The 14590-nt window shown below is 39.3% G+C and overlaps 1 protein-coding gene across 1 annotated transcript in view; it reads left to right on the forward strand.

Moving 5' to 3' along the window:
- Positions 1–14590, forward strand: part of PHLPP1 (PH domain and leucine rich repeat protein phosphatase 1) — a 131859-nt gene that overhangs the window by 96847 nt on the left and 20422 nt on the right. The window contains exons 7-10 of the mRNA XM_040547959.1: positions 2098–2300; positions 3909–3969; positions 5188–5283; positions 9108–9263. Coding sequence (XP_040403893.1) covers positions 2098–2300; positions 3909–3969; positions 5188–5283; positions 9108–9263 — 516 coding nt within the window. The remainder of the gene's footprint in view (positions 1–2097; positions 2301–3908; positions 3970–5187; positions 5284–9107; positions 9264–14590) is intronic.

Raw genomic sequence — 14590 nt, forward strand, 5'->3', positions numbered from 1 at the left:
GTCCTTATTGCAAAAGGCTCTGGTCTGTGTTGGTTCTTTCTTCTTACTGTCCTTGGACAAACCAGATTCTGCAACCAGCTGAGTGAGGCTCAGCCTGGACCCTGAGGTCCAAATAATAATGTATTTTGGAACTGTTTTGTTAAATTAAGCTGTTGAACCTAAAACTTAGTGTGCTGTACTGTTGCGTAGCTGTTAGACTTTGGATGCAAGAAAAGGCCAGCATAAGTATGTGTTAGTTAAGAAAATAGCTGAGATAGATTAATGAATTCTTAAGTGTATTTGGTGGGGTTAAAACATGTCTTTGAGTTTGTATGTTAAAAGACAGAGACAGCTCCCTTACAGTTTTAGCTTTTTTTTTTTATTCACTTCCTCGTGTCCTTCATTAAAGTCCAGTATTTAATTGATGCAGTTCACCTTTGTGCGGTCAAAGGCCATATCCTGTGAAAGTATAAAAGCAGGGGTATGACTTCTTCAAGGTGTCAACCACCTGATTCTAGAGCCTGATATCAATGGTCAGGAGAAGCATAGAAGAAGAATATAAGAAACTTTGATTTTTATCCCTAAATTATCTTTGTTGTCTTTCTAGTCAAAATTAAACCATGTATGTTTTAGTTCATTTTGAACGCGTTCAGAGACATGCGTGAAGCGCCTTGTGTTTTTAATCACTTTTTTTTTACAAGCTGTTGTTTGAGGAACAGGGGACAGGAAAAGAAGCCCCTGATCACACAAGGGAAAACAGAAGCTTTCACATCCTAGGCCCATTGTGGCATTGTGGTGTTGGTGCTTTTTTCAAAGATCATCTGCTTCCCATTTGTGTGAGGTCTGAAGGTTGTAAAAAGCAAAGAGAATCTTGAAATCTACACCAGCTATTTCAGTGGTTCAGCTTTTAGTTAATGTAGCAGTACCGATCGGGGTTTCAATAGCGTTAGCTTTTGGCCTTGGAGTAGAGATGCTGTGGTTGAGATTGCCTTGAGTTCCAGCTGTGCAGTTTATAGAGCTCTTTCATTGTCTGCCGCATCCTTTCTGCACCAAGCAGTGAACATTAGTTCTTTGTAAAGCTGCCCTGGCTATTTCATGTCAAATATGTTTGTAAACTGTACTTGCTGTACTGTGAAGTGTTTTGCTTTAGTGAAATCAGAAGTAAGCACTGCCTTGTAAATTGCAAGCAGAAGAAGAAGCCTGTGATGGTGGAGGGGGCAAATTCCCTGATTTATTTTAATGGAAAAATGTAGTTACTTTGAAATTATAAAGCTGTTATGCAGAGGACAACTTCTGAAAGAATGAGCAACAGCAAAACCCTAGGTAGGTGCCCTCATCCTCACTAGGGAGGCATAATGGGCCGACAGAAGCTGATAGACTGATTTTAGTGTTCTGGTCAGATCTGAGAATTTGAAACTGCACTCTTTGAAGTGCTCTGCAATCTCAAATGTTGCTGTTACAAATAGTACTATTCCGCTTGTAACTTCCCCAGAAATTGCTGACTATTTGGCAGCTTTAATGCACTGCAGTGAAGCTGTGATAAAACCTGTTCTCTCTGACGGCCTTGTCTTGGGTTTTTGCTTTTTCTTTCAACCCCCTTTTTCAGGTCTCTGAATTTGCTCACTGTGGAACATGGTGAAGCAAGAGGCAAGTATGGGAATTTATAAATCTCAGTTTGGCCTTTTAATAAGGCAGGAGACACCAATATTTGCAGATTTCTCATATCTACCAGACCTTTCCAGCTGATGCTCATGATACACCTGCAGTTTTTTCTTTTCCATACTATCAGGCACAAGTAACAGCCAGATCATCTTTTATTTTTCCAGACACAATAAAAATAATACTTACCTTCTTGCAGAGCTTTTTATCAATGTTTTTCAAAGTAGTTTAGAAAGGAGCTCAGTGTCATCGTTCCTTTGTCATGATGGATAAAACAACAGAACTGATCCATCTTTCTTTTAAAATCACATGATGTAGAGAAAAATGTGTACAGTCAAACTTGATCAGAACCTTGAAGCATGCTAGTTTAATCCAATGCAACCGATTGTAGAGTGAGCATTAGTTTGTCAGCAGGGTCCTGACATGTAGCTACATTTAATCTCCCTTTTTGTCTGCAAGACTAAATTCAATTAGGAGATTGGAGGCTGATGAAACAGACTTTCTGCACCATGTGACCCAATTGGATCTCAGAGACAACAAACTTGGAGAGCTGGATGCGACAGTTTTTAACAATGTTGAAGTGTTACACTGTGAACGAAATCAACTGGTAACTCTCAAAATCAGCGGATATTTTCTTAAAGCCCTGTATGCTTCCTCGAATGGTAAGTGTGTTTCCAGGGCAGCTGTCTTCTCAGACAATTTCTGGGTTTCTGTAACTGGTTCTCAGTGGGATGCTTATGGAGTACAATGCAAGTAATTGAGAGGAGTCAGGAGGCTCTTGACATGACTCCAGGATAAAAGTTTTTACATATGGTGTGTCATGACTTTTGAATAACGCTATGCTACTGATTTGGATCTTTCAAAACTGTGAAATCTTAAAATTTAGACCTAAATTCCCTTCTTTGTCAGCAGGGAGGGGTCTTGAAGTTGTTGTTTCTTTGGGCTATATTAATATGTTGCTTTACCAAGGATAATAAGGAATTTATTGCTTCTCTCTGGACATAAAGTTTGAACAAGTGGCTGTTTTTGAGACAAACGAAAACTATATATTTTTGCTACTACTTTTAGGTACTTATTCTGGCTAGAAAGCTACAAATTCTATAATGAGTAACTTCATTTGTATTGTATAGTAAAAATTACGTGGCCTTTTCCAGTTGAATAAGTCCTGTGTTCCATTAATAGGATTTGTTTAATCTGTCTGTAGAAGCTGCTGTTGCTTAAAATACTCAGTTTTCACCACCGTTTTTATTGTTTGGAGTAGTTTGGCATGGAATAAACAAAACACAAGCTCAGAGAGCTGTGAATTTGCTGAACAGTCTGCACTGTCTTTAAAATGCTGTCATCCTAACGATATCCAGGCCTGTGCCTTCATTAAGTATTCATGCCAGGATCTTTGTAGCTAAGAAAAGTTAGCATAATCTGAGCATGTGCTGTGCAATGTGAGCTGAGAACCCAAGTCGGCCTGGATCTTGCAAGCAACAGCCTGTTAGGTCGGATAGCCAGCAGGAAGAGCAAGGCACTCTCTTCTTTGCACCCTCAGCCACCATATTTTAATCTCAACATCCATAGGGACTGTGGTGTTCATTACATTTTCACTGTGGTGAATTTTCTGTAGGCTTAAATACATGTCTGCTCTTTTATTTCAAGCTCAACACTAAGCATTAGCTACCTAAAAGCTTAGGATATGAAACATTATTGAAGCAATCAAAACATATTATTACTACCTGTAGATGAGAAGCTCTGAGAGGTCTGTAGGGCTACTTGAGTGCAGAAGCTCCACAGCAATGCAAAGGCTCGTATAGTGTGTTGAAAAATCCTCCATGTCTTGCCATGACCTGGAGGACTCTGGGGTATTCTGTAACTTGTAGTTCCAGAGTGGGGGATCTTCCTTCTTTGTCTGTACTATTGCTGACCCGGTGAAAAAAGCAGAGTACTGACTGTTCTGGCTAAAAAAGACAAAGTAGGGTGACAGAGGTGAAGTTACACCTCTGGGACAAAAATGGAGAAATAAAAATTTGCTGTGAATTTTTTTAATTCTCCATTTTCTCTTTCCTGTTCAGTTATGCAGTGTCTGTCATAGCGAGTACAACCTGATGTAGCTAGCATACTCAGATATAATGAAGAGGGAAAAAAGGCCCAAATCTTGAGAAGCTCTTTTAGTTTACTGGCTGACTCAGAAATCTATGGGTGTTAACTGCTTGAAATACTTTGTACAGAATAGCAAAAGTGAAAAGCTTTATCATCACGTTTGTTTATTTTTCGCCCCCTAGAACTTGCTCACCTTGATGTGTATCCAGTTCCTAATTATTTGGCTTATATGGATATTTCTAGGTAAGAGTTGTTTACTATTATTTTTTAAACATACAAAGTTTATGGAATAAGAAGGTTCACTGGTGTTTTACTGAGTGGAAGTGGAAGCAGGAAATGGACCTTTATGTATGAGAGAGCTGATTCTCAAAGTCAGTCCTTGGGCTTTTTCCTACTGGCCAGCTCTTCCCTGTTTCCTTTTCATTTATTTTTATTTTTAGCATTAAAAGCATTGCGTGCCTTTATAGTTACCGGAAAATAATTGTCCTGTTTTAAAGATTCCCTGTCTTATACAGACAACACAGGATTATTCAACCGTGCACCGATATGAGACATGTAGAGAAGTTCCTTTTTGGACATGTCTGTATCAGTCCCAGTGTAGGTGACAGTCTGTTAGTCTGCTTACTAGTTGTGCGGCTGCTGCAGCGCATCGTTGTCCGCAGCCCTGGCTGTCGCAGGGATGTCTGCAGTTGCTATTTGAATGTATCCATATTCTCAGCTTCAAAAGGGAGGTGGAGTAAGGAAAAATGAAAAAGGAGCTATTTTAATTTGTGGCTTTTTTTTTTAGGAAAGCATTTTATACGTGTGCTTAATGTCTCTTATTTAAGGAATTACTCATCTGCATATTGTGGTGTAATTTCATTCATTAAAAAGTCTGCTTAAAGCACTCTGTCCAAGGTGATTGTAGCAATTACTGAGTTAACCTGGGTTGGCGGCCATCAGCTTCAAAGTTTCATTAACCATGAGTTACTCTTATTGTGCACCTAAATGTAACATACAGGTGTGACTAAGTAAGTGCGGTTTGTTTAAGTGTTCTTTGTAAAGCTGTGTTCTCCATTTAGTTATAAATGAAAACGGAGCAGAATATGTGATGTTGATCACAAAACCATTTCTGTGCTTTGATGGCATTGTAACTAAATGGATGGGGTATCTTTAGCTTCTTGGCTCGCTTGGAATTTGGGAAATGTTTTTGAGATTAAAAAGGAAGCTATTTGAGGATGAGAGAGGTTTGGTTACTGTCACACGTTTTGGTGGATGGCTACTGTATGAATAATCCAGAGGATACAAGTTACATGAATGAGCAAGAACGTTGATTTATGTTCATGCTGTGCAAGGGTCCTGTTCATGAACTTCAAATCTGCAAGTGTCTGATCATGATTTGATGCCCAGTTTTGTATCTGTGCATGCTAACTTTACATCTGGATTATGGCTTAGTATACCTCGTGTGTTCTTTATTCATAGAAATCGCCTGGAAAACCTACCTGAGTGGGTATGTGACAGCAGAAAACTGGAAGTGTTGGATGTTGGCCACAATCGGATACGTGAGCTGCCTGCCCGGTGAGTCTTGCAGACCAGTTGCAAGATTTGGAACAGGATAAGCAATTCAGAAATAATTGCTGATTCAGTGTTTAGCTTGTTCCAGTGATTGTCAGACCCCTTTTATCTTCTGTTTTGATTTTATTTTTACCTTGTGGGGAGTCGTCATACCACAAGTTTCCACCCAGCCTTTCTTCTTTTACTTTTATGCAAAGAAATCAGTGCCTTTGAACTCAGGTTGGAAATTTTGAAGCTGTTCAAGGAGGAAAGCCCTTCATTTTTAACACTGAATATTAAATATTTACAGCCATAACTTTGCACGACAGTTTAGAGATCCAGGAGTTGTGACTTATTTCTGTTTCAGCGGTGCCTAGATACTCTGCCTCATGAGCTTCATTTGAGTTGCAGATAAGAAAAAGGATTAAGAGGAGAAAGTAAAGCTGCATAAAACAAGTAAGCTTTTGCAACTAGAGCAATTGCCTTTACTACAAGGATGATTTCCCTTCCAGGAATCTGAACTTTAAATTGATAAAGTGGTAGGAAAGCAAGTGAGTAGGAAGGAAAATAGGAGTTGGGTTTAAATAATGAAGGACTGTTAGCACCTTTTGTCTAGAGAGACCCAGTCCAAATACCAGTCAGGTGGTGGTATTGAGAATTTTTAAGTGCCTGACTTCACTGGAAGAGAGCTGTCATTTCTGGCTGCTCTGTACACTTCAAAAGACATGTTGTGAAAGAGGGAGAACATGCTGGCCACAAATAGGTAAATTAAATGGGGAAGTACAGAGCTATTGAAAATTGTGGACAGCTACTATATGATGAGCTATTAAATATTTTCCTTCCAAAGCTGTACAGAACAAAAGAGCATCAGAAACCAAAAAGAATAGTTTTGTCTGGGTCTGGGGATTTAGTGTTGGAGATGGGAAGAGAATAGATTTCAGAAATACGGGCAGAACAGGATGTGAGGAGACTTACTGAGCAAGTTAACAGCATAACATGCAGACTATTAATCCCTCTGTTTTTTCTACACAAAATGAAACTTGCATCTACTCAGAAGTGGGGGGAGCCAAAGTTCATTTGCCTTTCATTTGCACTTCATAACAGCAAGGAATATCAAGGCATACCGGATATCTTTGGGAGATTAATGATTAGCTTGAAATTAGGTACAGTCAACAACTTGTCTCTCCTGCCATCTTATCATTAACCTCAGGAAACAGCTTATCTTTGAAAGCTCTTCTTTGTAGTATGTGTCTAGATAGCTTAGCTCCTAATAAGTCAGCTCAGTTTTAGGGTCCAGTTCAAAACACAGGCTTTGAACATCCATTAATCTTTAGAGAAACTTGGGTCTGGGTTCAAATGCAAATGGCTCAGACGTACAGACTTACTGTAAGTATCAAAAAAAAAAAAAGTGCCCAGTAATTGGATTCACGTGCACAGTTTCTTGCTTCTACTTCTATATAGAATAGCACTCTGAAAATCTGTCAAGTAAATGAACAGCACTTTCCTAGGGGAATGCTTGCAACCTGAACCACTAAATGTTCAAGCCTTGACCAGCAGTATCCTGGAAGGCTGAAGGTTGCACCTAATCTAAACAGACTACAGTTGAGGCTGTTTGTATTTGCTTCTTAAACAGAAAAGCAGCCTTGAAGCCAGAAAGTTGAAGCACTTTTAGATAAAGGACTGTGTACTAATATTTTCCTCAAAGAAAATGGGAACAGTGTATGCTGTTGGACTGTAATGCAGCCATTTCTGCTTTAAAAGTACTGAAAAACAACGAAAAGGGTACTTAAGTCTCAGCTATGCAGAGTAAACTCATTATCATAAAACTGACATTGCCAGAGAATTCCCCAAAGAAAATGTAAATGCTTCAATTAAAGGTTGCCAAAATGACCTTGCTGCCACCAATGAGCAGATGTTTGTATGTGTTTTTGTTTTTTCGTCCATTTTTTGAACAGATCTATTTGTATGCAACATGGTGCTTTTTTTTAACAGTTGCTTACTGAAGGAATTGGTTGGGTGTTTTTACTAACCCATGTTTTCTCCCAAGATGCTGATGCTAAGTGGCATGCCTGCCCTTAGAAATTTTGATCATTTTTGTGGGAGTCAGGCAAGTGGGAAAGCTGCCCATAGGGAAGAGAAGTCCTGGTGTCCTGGTTCCCTACCCAGCCTGAGAACCAAGTGTCCCAGGCTCATCAGGAGCTTGCTTGGTTGAACGCCGGTGGTTCAAGATTTCTTCAGGGAGCCCAGTTCCTCTGGTGCTTGTGTAACTTGGAAAACAAGAAAAAAAAAAACACGCAACCTCCTAAGGACTCATTCAGTTTTTCTGAATTATTTATACAATGCATTTCCATAGAAAAGTGGCCTGTTAAGGTTTTCACCGTGATTTGTACTTCTCTGATTTCAAAATGTCACTGCCCCAACCCATCCAAAAAACCCTAAATGTGATGATTATTTTTTTGGAGGTGTTCGCGTCTAACTCTGCTTTTTCCTTTAATATTTGGTTTGATGATACTGGCCAGTCTTGATTAGGAAAGAAAGTAGTGTAGAAAAGCAAATCCGTAGATGAGAGAGATTTTCAAGTAAATGCAGAAAGAAATAAAAAAATGGTCAAATACCAAACATGCAATAGATATGCTTATCACTGGATGATAAATCTTTTTACCGTGTGTTGAGTCTTCTGGAATGATATGGCTGGCTGTTGACCTGTATCCATGGTCATAGTGCAGATGATCGAGCCAACTGAGATAACTGTTAACGCTGGCACACAGATACAGAGTATGACTGTATCTGTCAAGGGGAAAATAGTCAGCATACTTCATTGATTATTTTGGCACAATAATCTAATGACCTCTGATGTATTGTAGGGAAGGGGGGGGGTTCTTTATGTGTATATAGTTCATTGTAACAAAGGGAAGGAGGTTTTTTGCATTAATGCTGAGTAATTTGAAAATCTTTGAAACTGGTCAGCAATATGCACAGGCTCGCCGGATTAAATGGTACAGTAGCAAGAATGTAAGACGGGTGGCAGATGAAGAATGAGCTTTTTTCATAATTTATTGAAAGGGGTTTCTCTTCAAAATAGAGGCTTGTTCCTTTTTTGAGGTCATTGAGTGCAGATTTTTAAACTCCTTACTAAGTTCTTCATACTGCAAACTTTAGCTTTGCTATTTGATTAAAATAGCCATTCTTTCCTTTCTCCTTATATTGCTCTCTTCTTCCATCTCTCCCACTATATCCTCACCTCATACAGAAATGGAGCAGGGGGATGGGACTGTGGGTCATCTATCATTTGTAAAAGCTCAAGAAAGGAAAGCCGATTAGATAAATTTCATTCACTGTAGAACTGGAAAGGAGGCTTTATGTTAGTCTGGTATTAAGGGAAAAGGAAAATGGGGGATGGGGAATTGCATTGGAGATTGAATCAGCACGTGATGAATAAAGTACAGTGAAGTTTGTGGGGTAACTGGTGATTTCACCCACACTTGTTAAGTTCTTCAGCTATCTTGAGGGATCCCACAAGTGCCATTTCTGCAGCCATTGTTAGTAATTACCTACTTCATAGTCGTGTTTCAATATTCATGTCCTATGCACTGCAATAAGATAACCCTTTCTCGCTACTTTCCCTCCTTAATCATCCTTAAGTCTCCTTCCCTGTCTCTGAACAACCTTTTTAAGAAGTTGGTGGAGAGTGGGAAGATGTTCTCAGATCCGTGCGTAACTAATACCATGTCTGCTAATCAGTTGGCTGAATCACTTTCTGGTAATGAACTGTGATATCACACTTAAATTCACAAAGCAAATCTTCAGCTGAGATTTTTCTTATTTTTGGTGTTTTTTCTTTTTCTCAGGTTGTTTTACAATAGTAGCTTGCGTAAGCTGCTGGCGGGACATAACTTGTTAGGAAGGCTACCAGATCGGCTTGAACGAACACAAGTGGAGGTCCTGGATGTGCAACATAACCAGCTCCTTGAACTGCCATCTAACCTGCTTTTGAAAGCAGACAGGTAAATGTAAAGGAATTTGATTTCAACTTGTGTGTGAGAAACCTTGCTTTGTGTTTTATTTCCTAGATGAAAGGGTAATTTGAGGTTCCCCTAATTTGAAAGTTGTCAAACCTTGGGTGATAAGAACAGATGTCTGCCCAACTCACCAAAACACAATTTCTTTTTATTCTGGTGTTGTTGCCTTATACGGTTACTTTTTTTTCCCTACGAAGCTCTTGCTGTACACCTACTTCTTGAAATCTAGCTATAGAGTGAAGCACATGCTATTTTCTACTACATGCACTCAGATGAGTTAGTGGCAATTTCTTTAAATATATATTTCTTACGTTTGCTTGATGAAGTGTGAAAGCTTCTCCCCCCCCCTTCAGTCATAGGCTAGAACTTTTTTATACCTGTCAAACAAAACAAAATCTGTGCATAAGGCTGTCAGAATAACTCGGTTATTCCTGTGTCCTTGCTTTGTGAATTTCTTAAGCCTTTCAAAGGTTTGTCGCTAATTTAGCTGGTGTCACCGCTTGATCTGATTTTTGGCTTCTTATTTTTATACTGCTGTTCCTTTAGTCTTAAAGTCTTCATAATCTTTCTTCCTTGATCTAAACATATCCTGTAAAGTGACTGTGATTAAAATACCAGGCATTGCTGGGGTGGTGGATAGGCTTGCCACACTTGATGTCAGTGTTCCTTGCACCTCTGCACTTCAACAAATTGTTGTGGGATTTCTGAATATTTTAACCCATGTAACTTAACAGTGAGATTTTCTGCTGTGGGGTTTTATTTCTAATCTTAATGGTGACAAAAGGAACACGCAGTCCCTGGGTTTCTTGAGAGGTGAAGAAGCAAGAGGACTGGTGATCTCTGTCACAGATCATTACCTAGTTAAGAATAGTGCAAATCTCCTGCTTTATACTGTTAATTCTGTTGTGAACCTCTGTTTAAACTTCCTGAGATTCAGGGCATCAGAGCTGCAGAATTGGGTTGGTTGAGATGGTTTCTGTGTAAACTTGGCTTTTGAACAGTGTCTTGGTCAAAGAATAAGAAGGAAATTATCTTTTAGTTGAAAAATTGTCTTCCAAAGGATGGACTTTATTAGGACAAGGTTTTGATTCTCCCAGTATGGCATTTCAGTCTTGATTTGCTTAAAAAAAAAAACTTTAAAGTAATTTTTGTACTTTAATTTTTATTTTAAACTATTGCATACCTGTCTGCATTCAGCTGTGGGTAGGGTACCACCTTTGAAAAAAAAAAAATATCAGCAAAGTTGTTCTGATATTAATTACTGTTACAGTTGGGACTTTACATAAAAATGCAATCAAAATGATCAAATTTAGCAATGCTACTGCTGTAATAATTATAGTTACTGGTTATGTTTCTGTTTAAATGTGATGAAAGTCATACGGGAAAGTTGTTTAACAGCAGCGGCCGTAATCATCTTGTGGATGACTTTCTCAAACTCTTGTACATTAGATATTCTATGAACTTCAGAAGTCAAACCTTGTAGAAGTTTTTTCATGAAGGCTGCGAAATTAGGTCAATTTAAAATGAAACAGTCCTATTTACAGGTTCTAAGTTGAAATTCCTGTCAACTTGGAAAGGAAAGAAACCTTTAAGTAAGATTCAGAAAGGTACTGGCATCTGAGAAAGCAAAGAGCAATACTTCTGTAAATTTATTTACAAGTTGTAGGTCTTGAATGCAGATTAGTGCAATTCTGGCAGACAGAGAGAACCTGGATAAAAATTCTTGGGCTGCAACTCACCTTTTTAAACTGAGCTACAGAACTGTAGACAGCTTTTCTCCCCCCCCCCTCCTTTTTTCATGATGCCAAAAGGAACAAGCACAGGCTAAAACTAGAATTGGGGCTAGACTTTCAGAAGTTGGCAAAATGTTGGCTGAAAAGAGGTAGAATCTGAAACCTGCTTTGAATAGCATATTAAATGGCTGCTTCCGACTTGCAGATGGGAAAAATCTCCACCTTTGACATGATGCAGCTTCCAAGCAGCGCAGGGAATGTGTTTAAACTTTTCTACAGGTATTAACAAAACAAGAGGTGAACACAGCTTACCCATTCTGGGATTTCATCACCGCTGCAGCCTCCCTCGTTTGTGATAATAACAGGAGCAGTTAGCTTGTGGAGCTTTCCCATGTCGCCTACCCTGTTACTGCTTTAGAAGACTTGGCTTAAAAACAGTTTGTCCACGCTGGTGCTCCTATTCCTGCTGCAAAAGTGATACCCATGAATTAAAATAGCAGTCCACAATGAAAGAGTTTTAAGTTTGGAATTTCCTACAGCAAACATCTTTCTCTTCACTTTGCTTTCAAATGTTTGCTTCTGTCAGGAGCTATGGGTCTGGGCTGGGGAAGGGTGTTTAGGGCTTTTGTTTGTTTGTTTTTTAGGAAGGGTAAAATGTTTCTCTTCTCAAAGCGTTCCCTGGGAAGCATAATCTGTGCTGCCAGACATGTGAAGAGAACTGGGTTCCCTGAGCAGTCTGCCATGGTCTTTTCCCAGTGTGTAATGTTGGACAAATCACTTTACAGAATCCTTATCTCTCCATAGAATGACTTATCTTCTGCAACATGAAAAAGTTAGTTTATTTTGGGGGAAAGGTACTCAAGTCTATGCAGTTGGCAGATGATGATCTTGTCTCAATATGAAGTCTCACATTGTGAATTATAAACGCTTTCTCCTTCTCAGTCCTGAATATTTAACTACGTGTCTCTGAAGTGCATTGGGAAAATCTCAGCGCAAACACTGGCAAGCTTTGACATCTAGAAGACCTGAGAAAGGCAGGGAAACCAGGGCATTGGTGCGCATAGAGGGAATATCACTTTCACCAAAACAACAACAAAAAAAAAACCTGAAAAACCTCTCTGTTCTCTTCATAAAATGTATGGACATCAGTTTTTCTCTCTTAATCCTTCAAAGACAATTAAAAAGTTTGATTCTCTGATGAAGAGTATAATTTACAGTTACTTTGTCTGTTTTTTTAATTTTTCTTCTGTTTTAAACTGTTTTTTGAGAAGAAATGGAGGACTTTCTGTGAAACATTGCTCTGACCAAGACTGAACTTGGTTCTGTTTATTCTGCTGAAAGTATGCACATCTTGATCATGTTAGCAAGGATTTCTCTTGTTGGGTGGGGATTTTCTTGGCAAGACGAGCGCCACAGAGACAGCCAGATAATCTGTTCATTTTTCATTACCAGATGCTGTGAAAATAGAGAACTCATGCAAGTGCTATAGCTGATGGGAAAAACTCCCAAGCAGAGTCCTTAACCTTTCTTTTTTTTTGCACACCTGGAACCCCACAGCCTTTTGTTTCTACTCGCTGCTTCATTTGTGGTGTTGGCAGATGCCTTTCCCACTCTGTCCAGTTCTCATACAGCCTTTTTGCTGCCTTCCTCGACCAGCTTGCAGCAAAATAACAGTGTAAGGCCATGAAAGCAGTTCTACAAAATGTCCTTCAGACAAGATGGGCAGGCATTTAAGAGCTTTGCTGAGTTCGGTAGAAAAACAGTGGCAGTGGGTCAGGTGGGTTTAAAAGTGGAGAGACAGTGATGAAGGTCAAGGGTTTTGCTTCTTGCCTAAACTTCCTTTCCAGTTGCTGTGAATGTTATAGCTATAGGCAGACCTTTAAAAGAGCCCCTGGCTTATTTAAAGCAGTTATATGGTGAAGATGTGTAACTGTGATCTGCCTGGATTAAATCTTGAGCTTTCTGTTGGTTTGTGGTGTCCGGCAGTGGCTAGCTGTGGAGGCTAAGCCAGTGTCAGGTATTCAGAGCCCATCCTCTAGGCTCTTTTCTGCATGATTCTTGTTTTCAGCTTTGTTCAGCTGTTCTTACCTGTTTTGATTTTGTTGTTGGTGGTGGTTTTGATCTGTTGTTTTGGTTTTTTTGCCGGAGTTCTGGAAGGTGACCCAGTTAAACTTGTTTGATATTTGCCATTTCCACCCACTGTGGCTGCTGCCTTTTTATGCAAGTACTCGTACATATCATGGATACAACAAAAGTGAGAGAGGAAACAAATTCAAATGAATGCAAAGAGTGTTTGACGCATGTACTTTGGTTGCAGAAATGCTTACCTGCAGTTGTTTCATTGTTGGTAGGTCAGGGTTTGCAAGCAGATATATTAGAAACTGGGGATGTCTCAGTTAATGAAACAGCTGAAGATAGGTTAGAAAGTAAGAGCTGAGGTGACAAAAGCAGTCAAATGTAGTTGGCTTGCTTTTTTGGCAGTCCTTCAACAGGATGGGGATTCACTCGAGTGTTTTTGTCCTTTTCTTTTTTAAAGGAGCAGAAGTTCTTTGCATTGGTTTGCAAAATTTCCTTGGTAATTTTTTCCCCCAGACACACCAATCAAGGTTTCTTCCTCTCACACACTTGCTACTGCAATCATAAATTATTTCAGGATTAGGCGATGAGAAATTGAGGGCATGTCTCTGCAGAAGGGACTGAAGAAGAAATTTTCTGTTTTGATTGCTCTGTGCTGATGGAGATCTTGGGGCACAGGCCAAGCTGAAGATTTTGATTTCTCCGCGTATTTTATTTTACAGCTGCAACGTTCTTTCCAACATTTATCAATGTTTTTAAGCTAAGCTCAGTGGTTTTGACTTGCCGTTGCTTTGTCATTGGATACAGTTTTCTGTGTTGCTCTTACTGGTGTTGAACATTCGTAAGCATTTTGGAATACTTAAATTATTCCTGTGGTGGCTGTGCCTTAACTGCAAGCCAAGTTTGTCCAGCTACCTCAGAAGATGTTGAGGAATTGGGAGATGCTATATAAGTGAGACATAACAATTGGCTATATTTAGCCTTTGTGTGTGCTGGGGGTAGACATCGTTGTTAAAGGGAAAAAAGAAGATTTTGAACCTTTGCAATTTACCATAGATTTTCTTCCTCTCCTTTTGGAAGTTCAAATTCAGTTCAGAGTCCTCTGGATTTAAATAGGGAAGGCATGTGAATGCTGCATGCATATTAGGTCTGTTTTGTTGAATTAGATCCATGCCCTTGATTTTAGTGTATTCTTTGGGACAGTCTTTTTCTTCTTGGAGAAGTTAAGTCTAGCAAGGGATTTTATTTTAATACCCCATAAAACTGAAGGTGACTTATTCCGGCCAGAGTTCAATGTTTATATTATTACTCCAGAGGAGAATTTGCACCTTGTCAAAGCTGACGAATTCTGGCATCTTCCTGCCAATTCTTTTCTTTCTGTCTTAATCCCTGACACTCTTCTAGTACTTGTTAATTCATGCTCCCCTCACTATATTATACGCTGGTATGTGCACGGGCTGCTGAATTCAGGTTTTTGTAGTGATGCTGTACTTTTTTCATGAG

Source organism: Cygnus olor, chromosome 2 (assembly GCF_009769625.2).
Source record: "Cygnus olor isolate bCygOlo1 chromosome 2, bCygOlo1.pri.v2, whole genome shotgun sequence".
NCBI lineage: Eukaryota > Metazoa > Chordata > Aves > Anseriformes > Anatidae > Cygnus > Cygnus olor.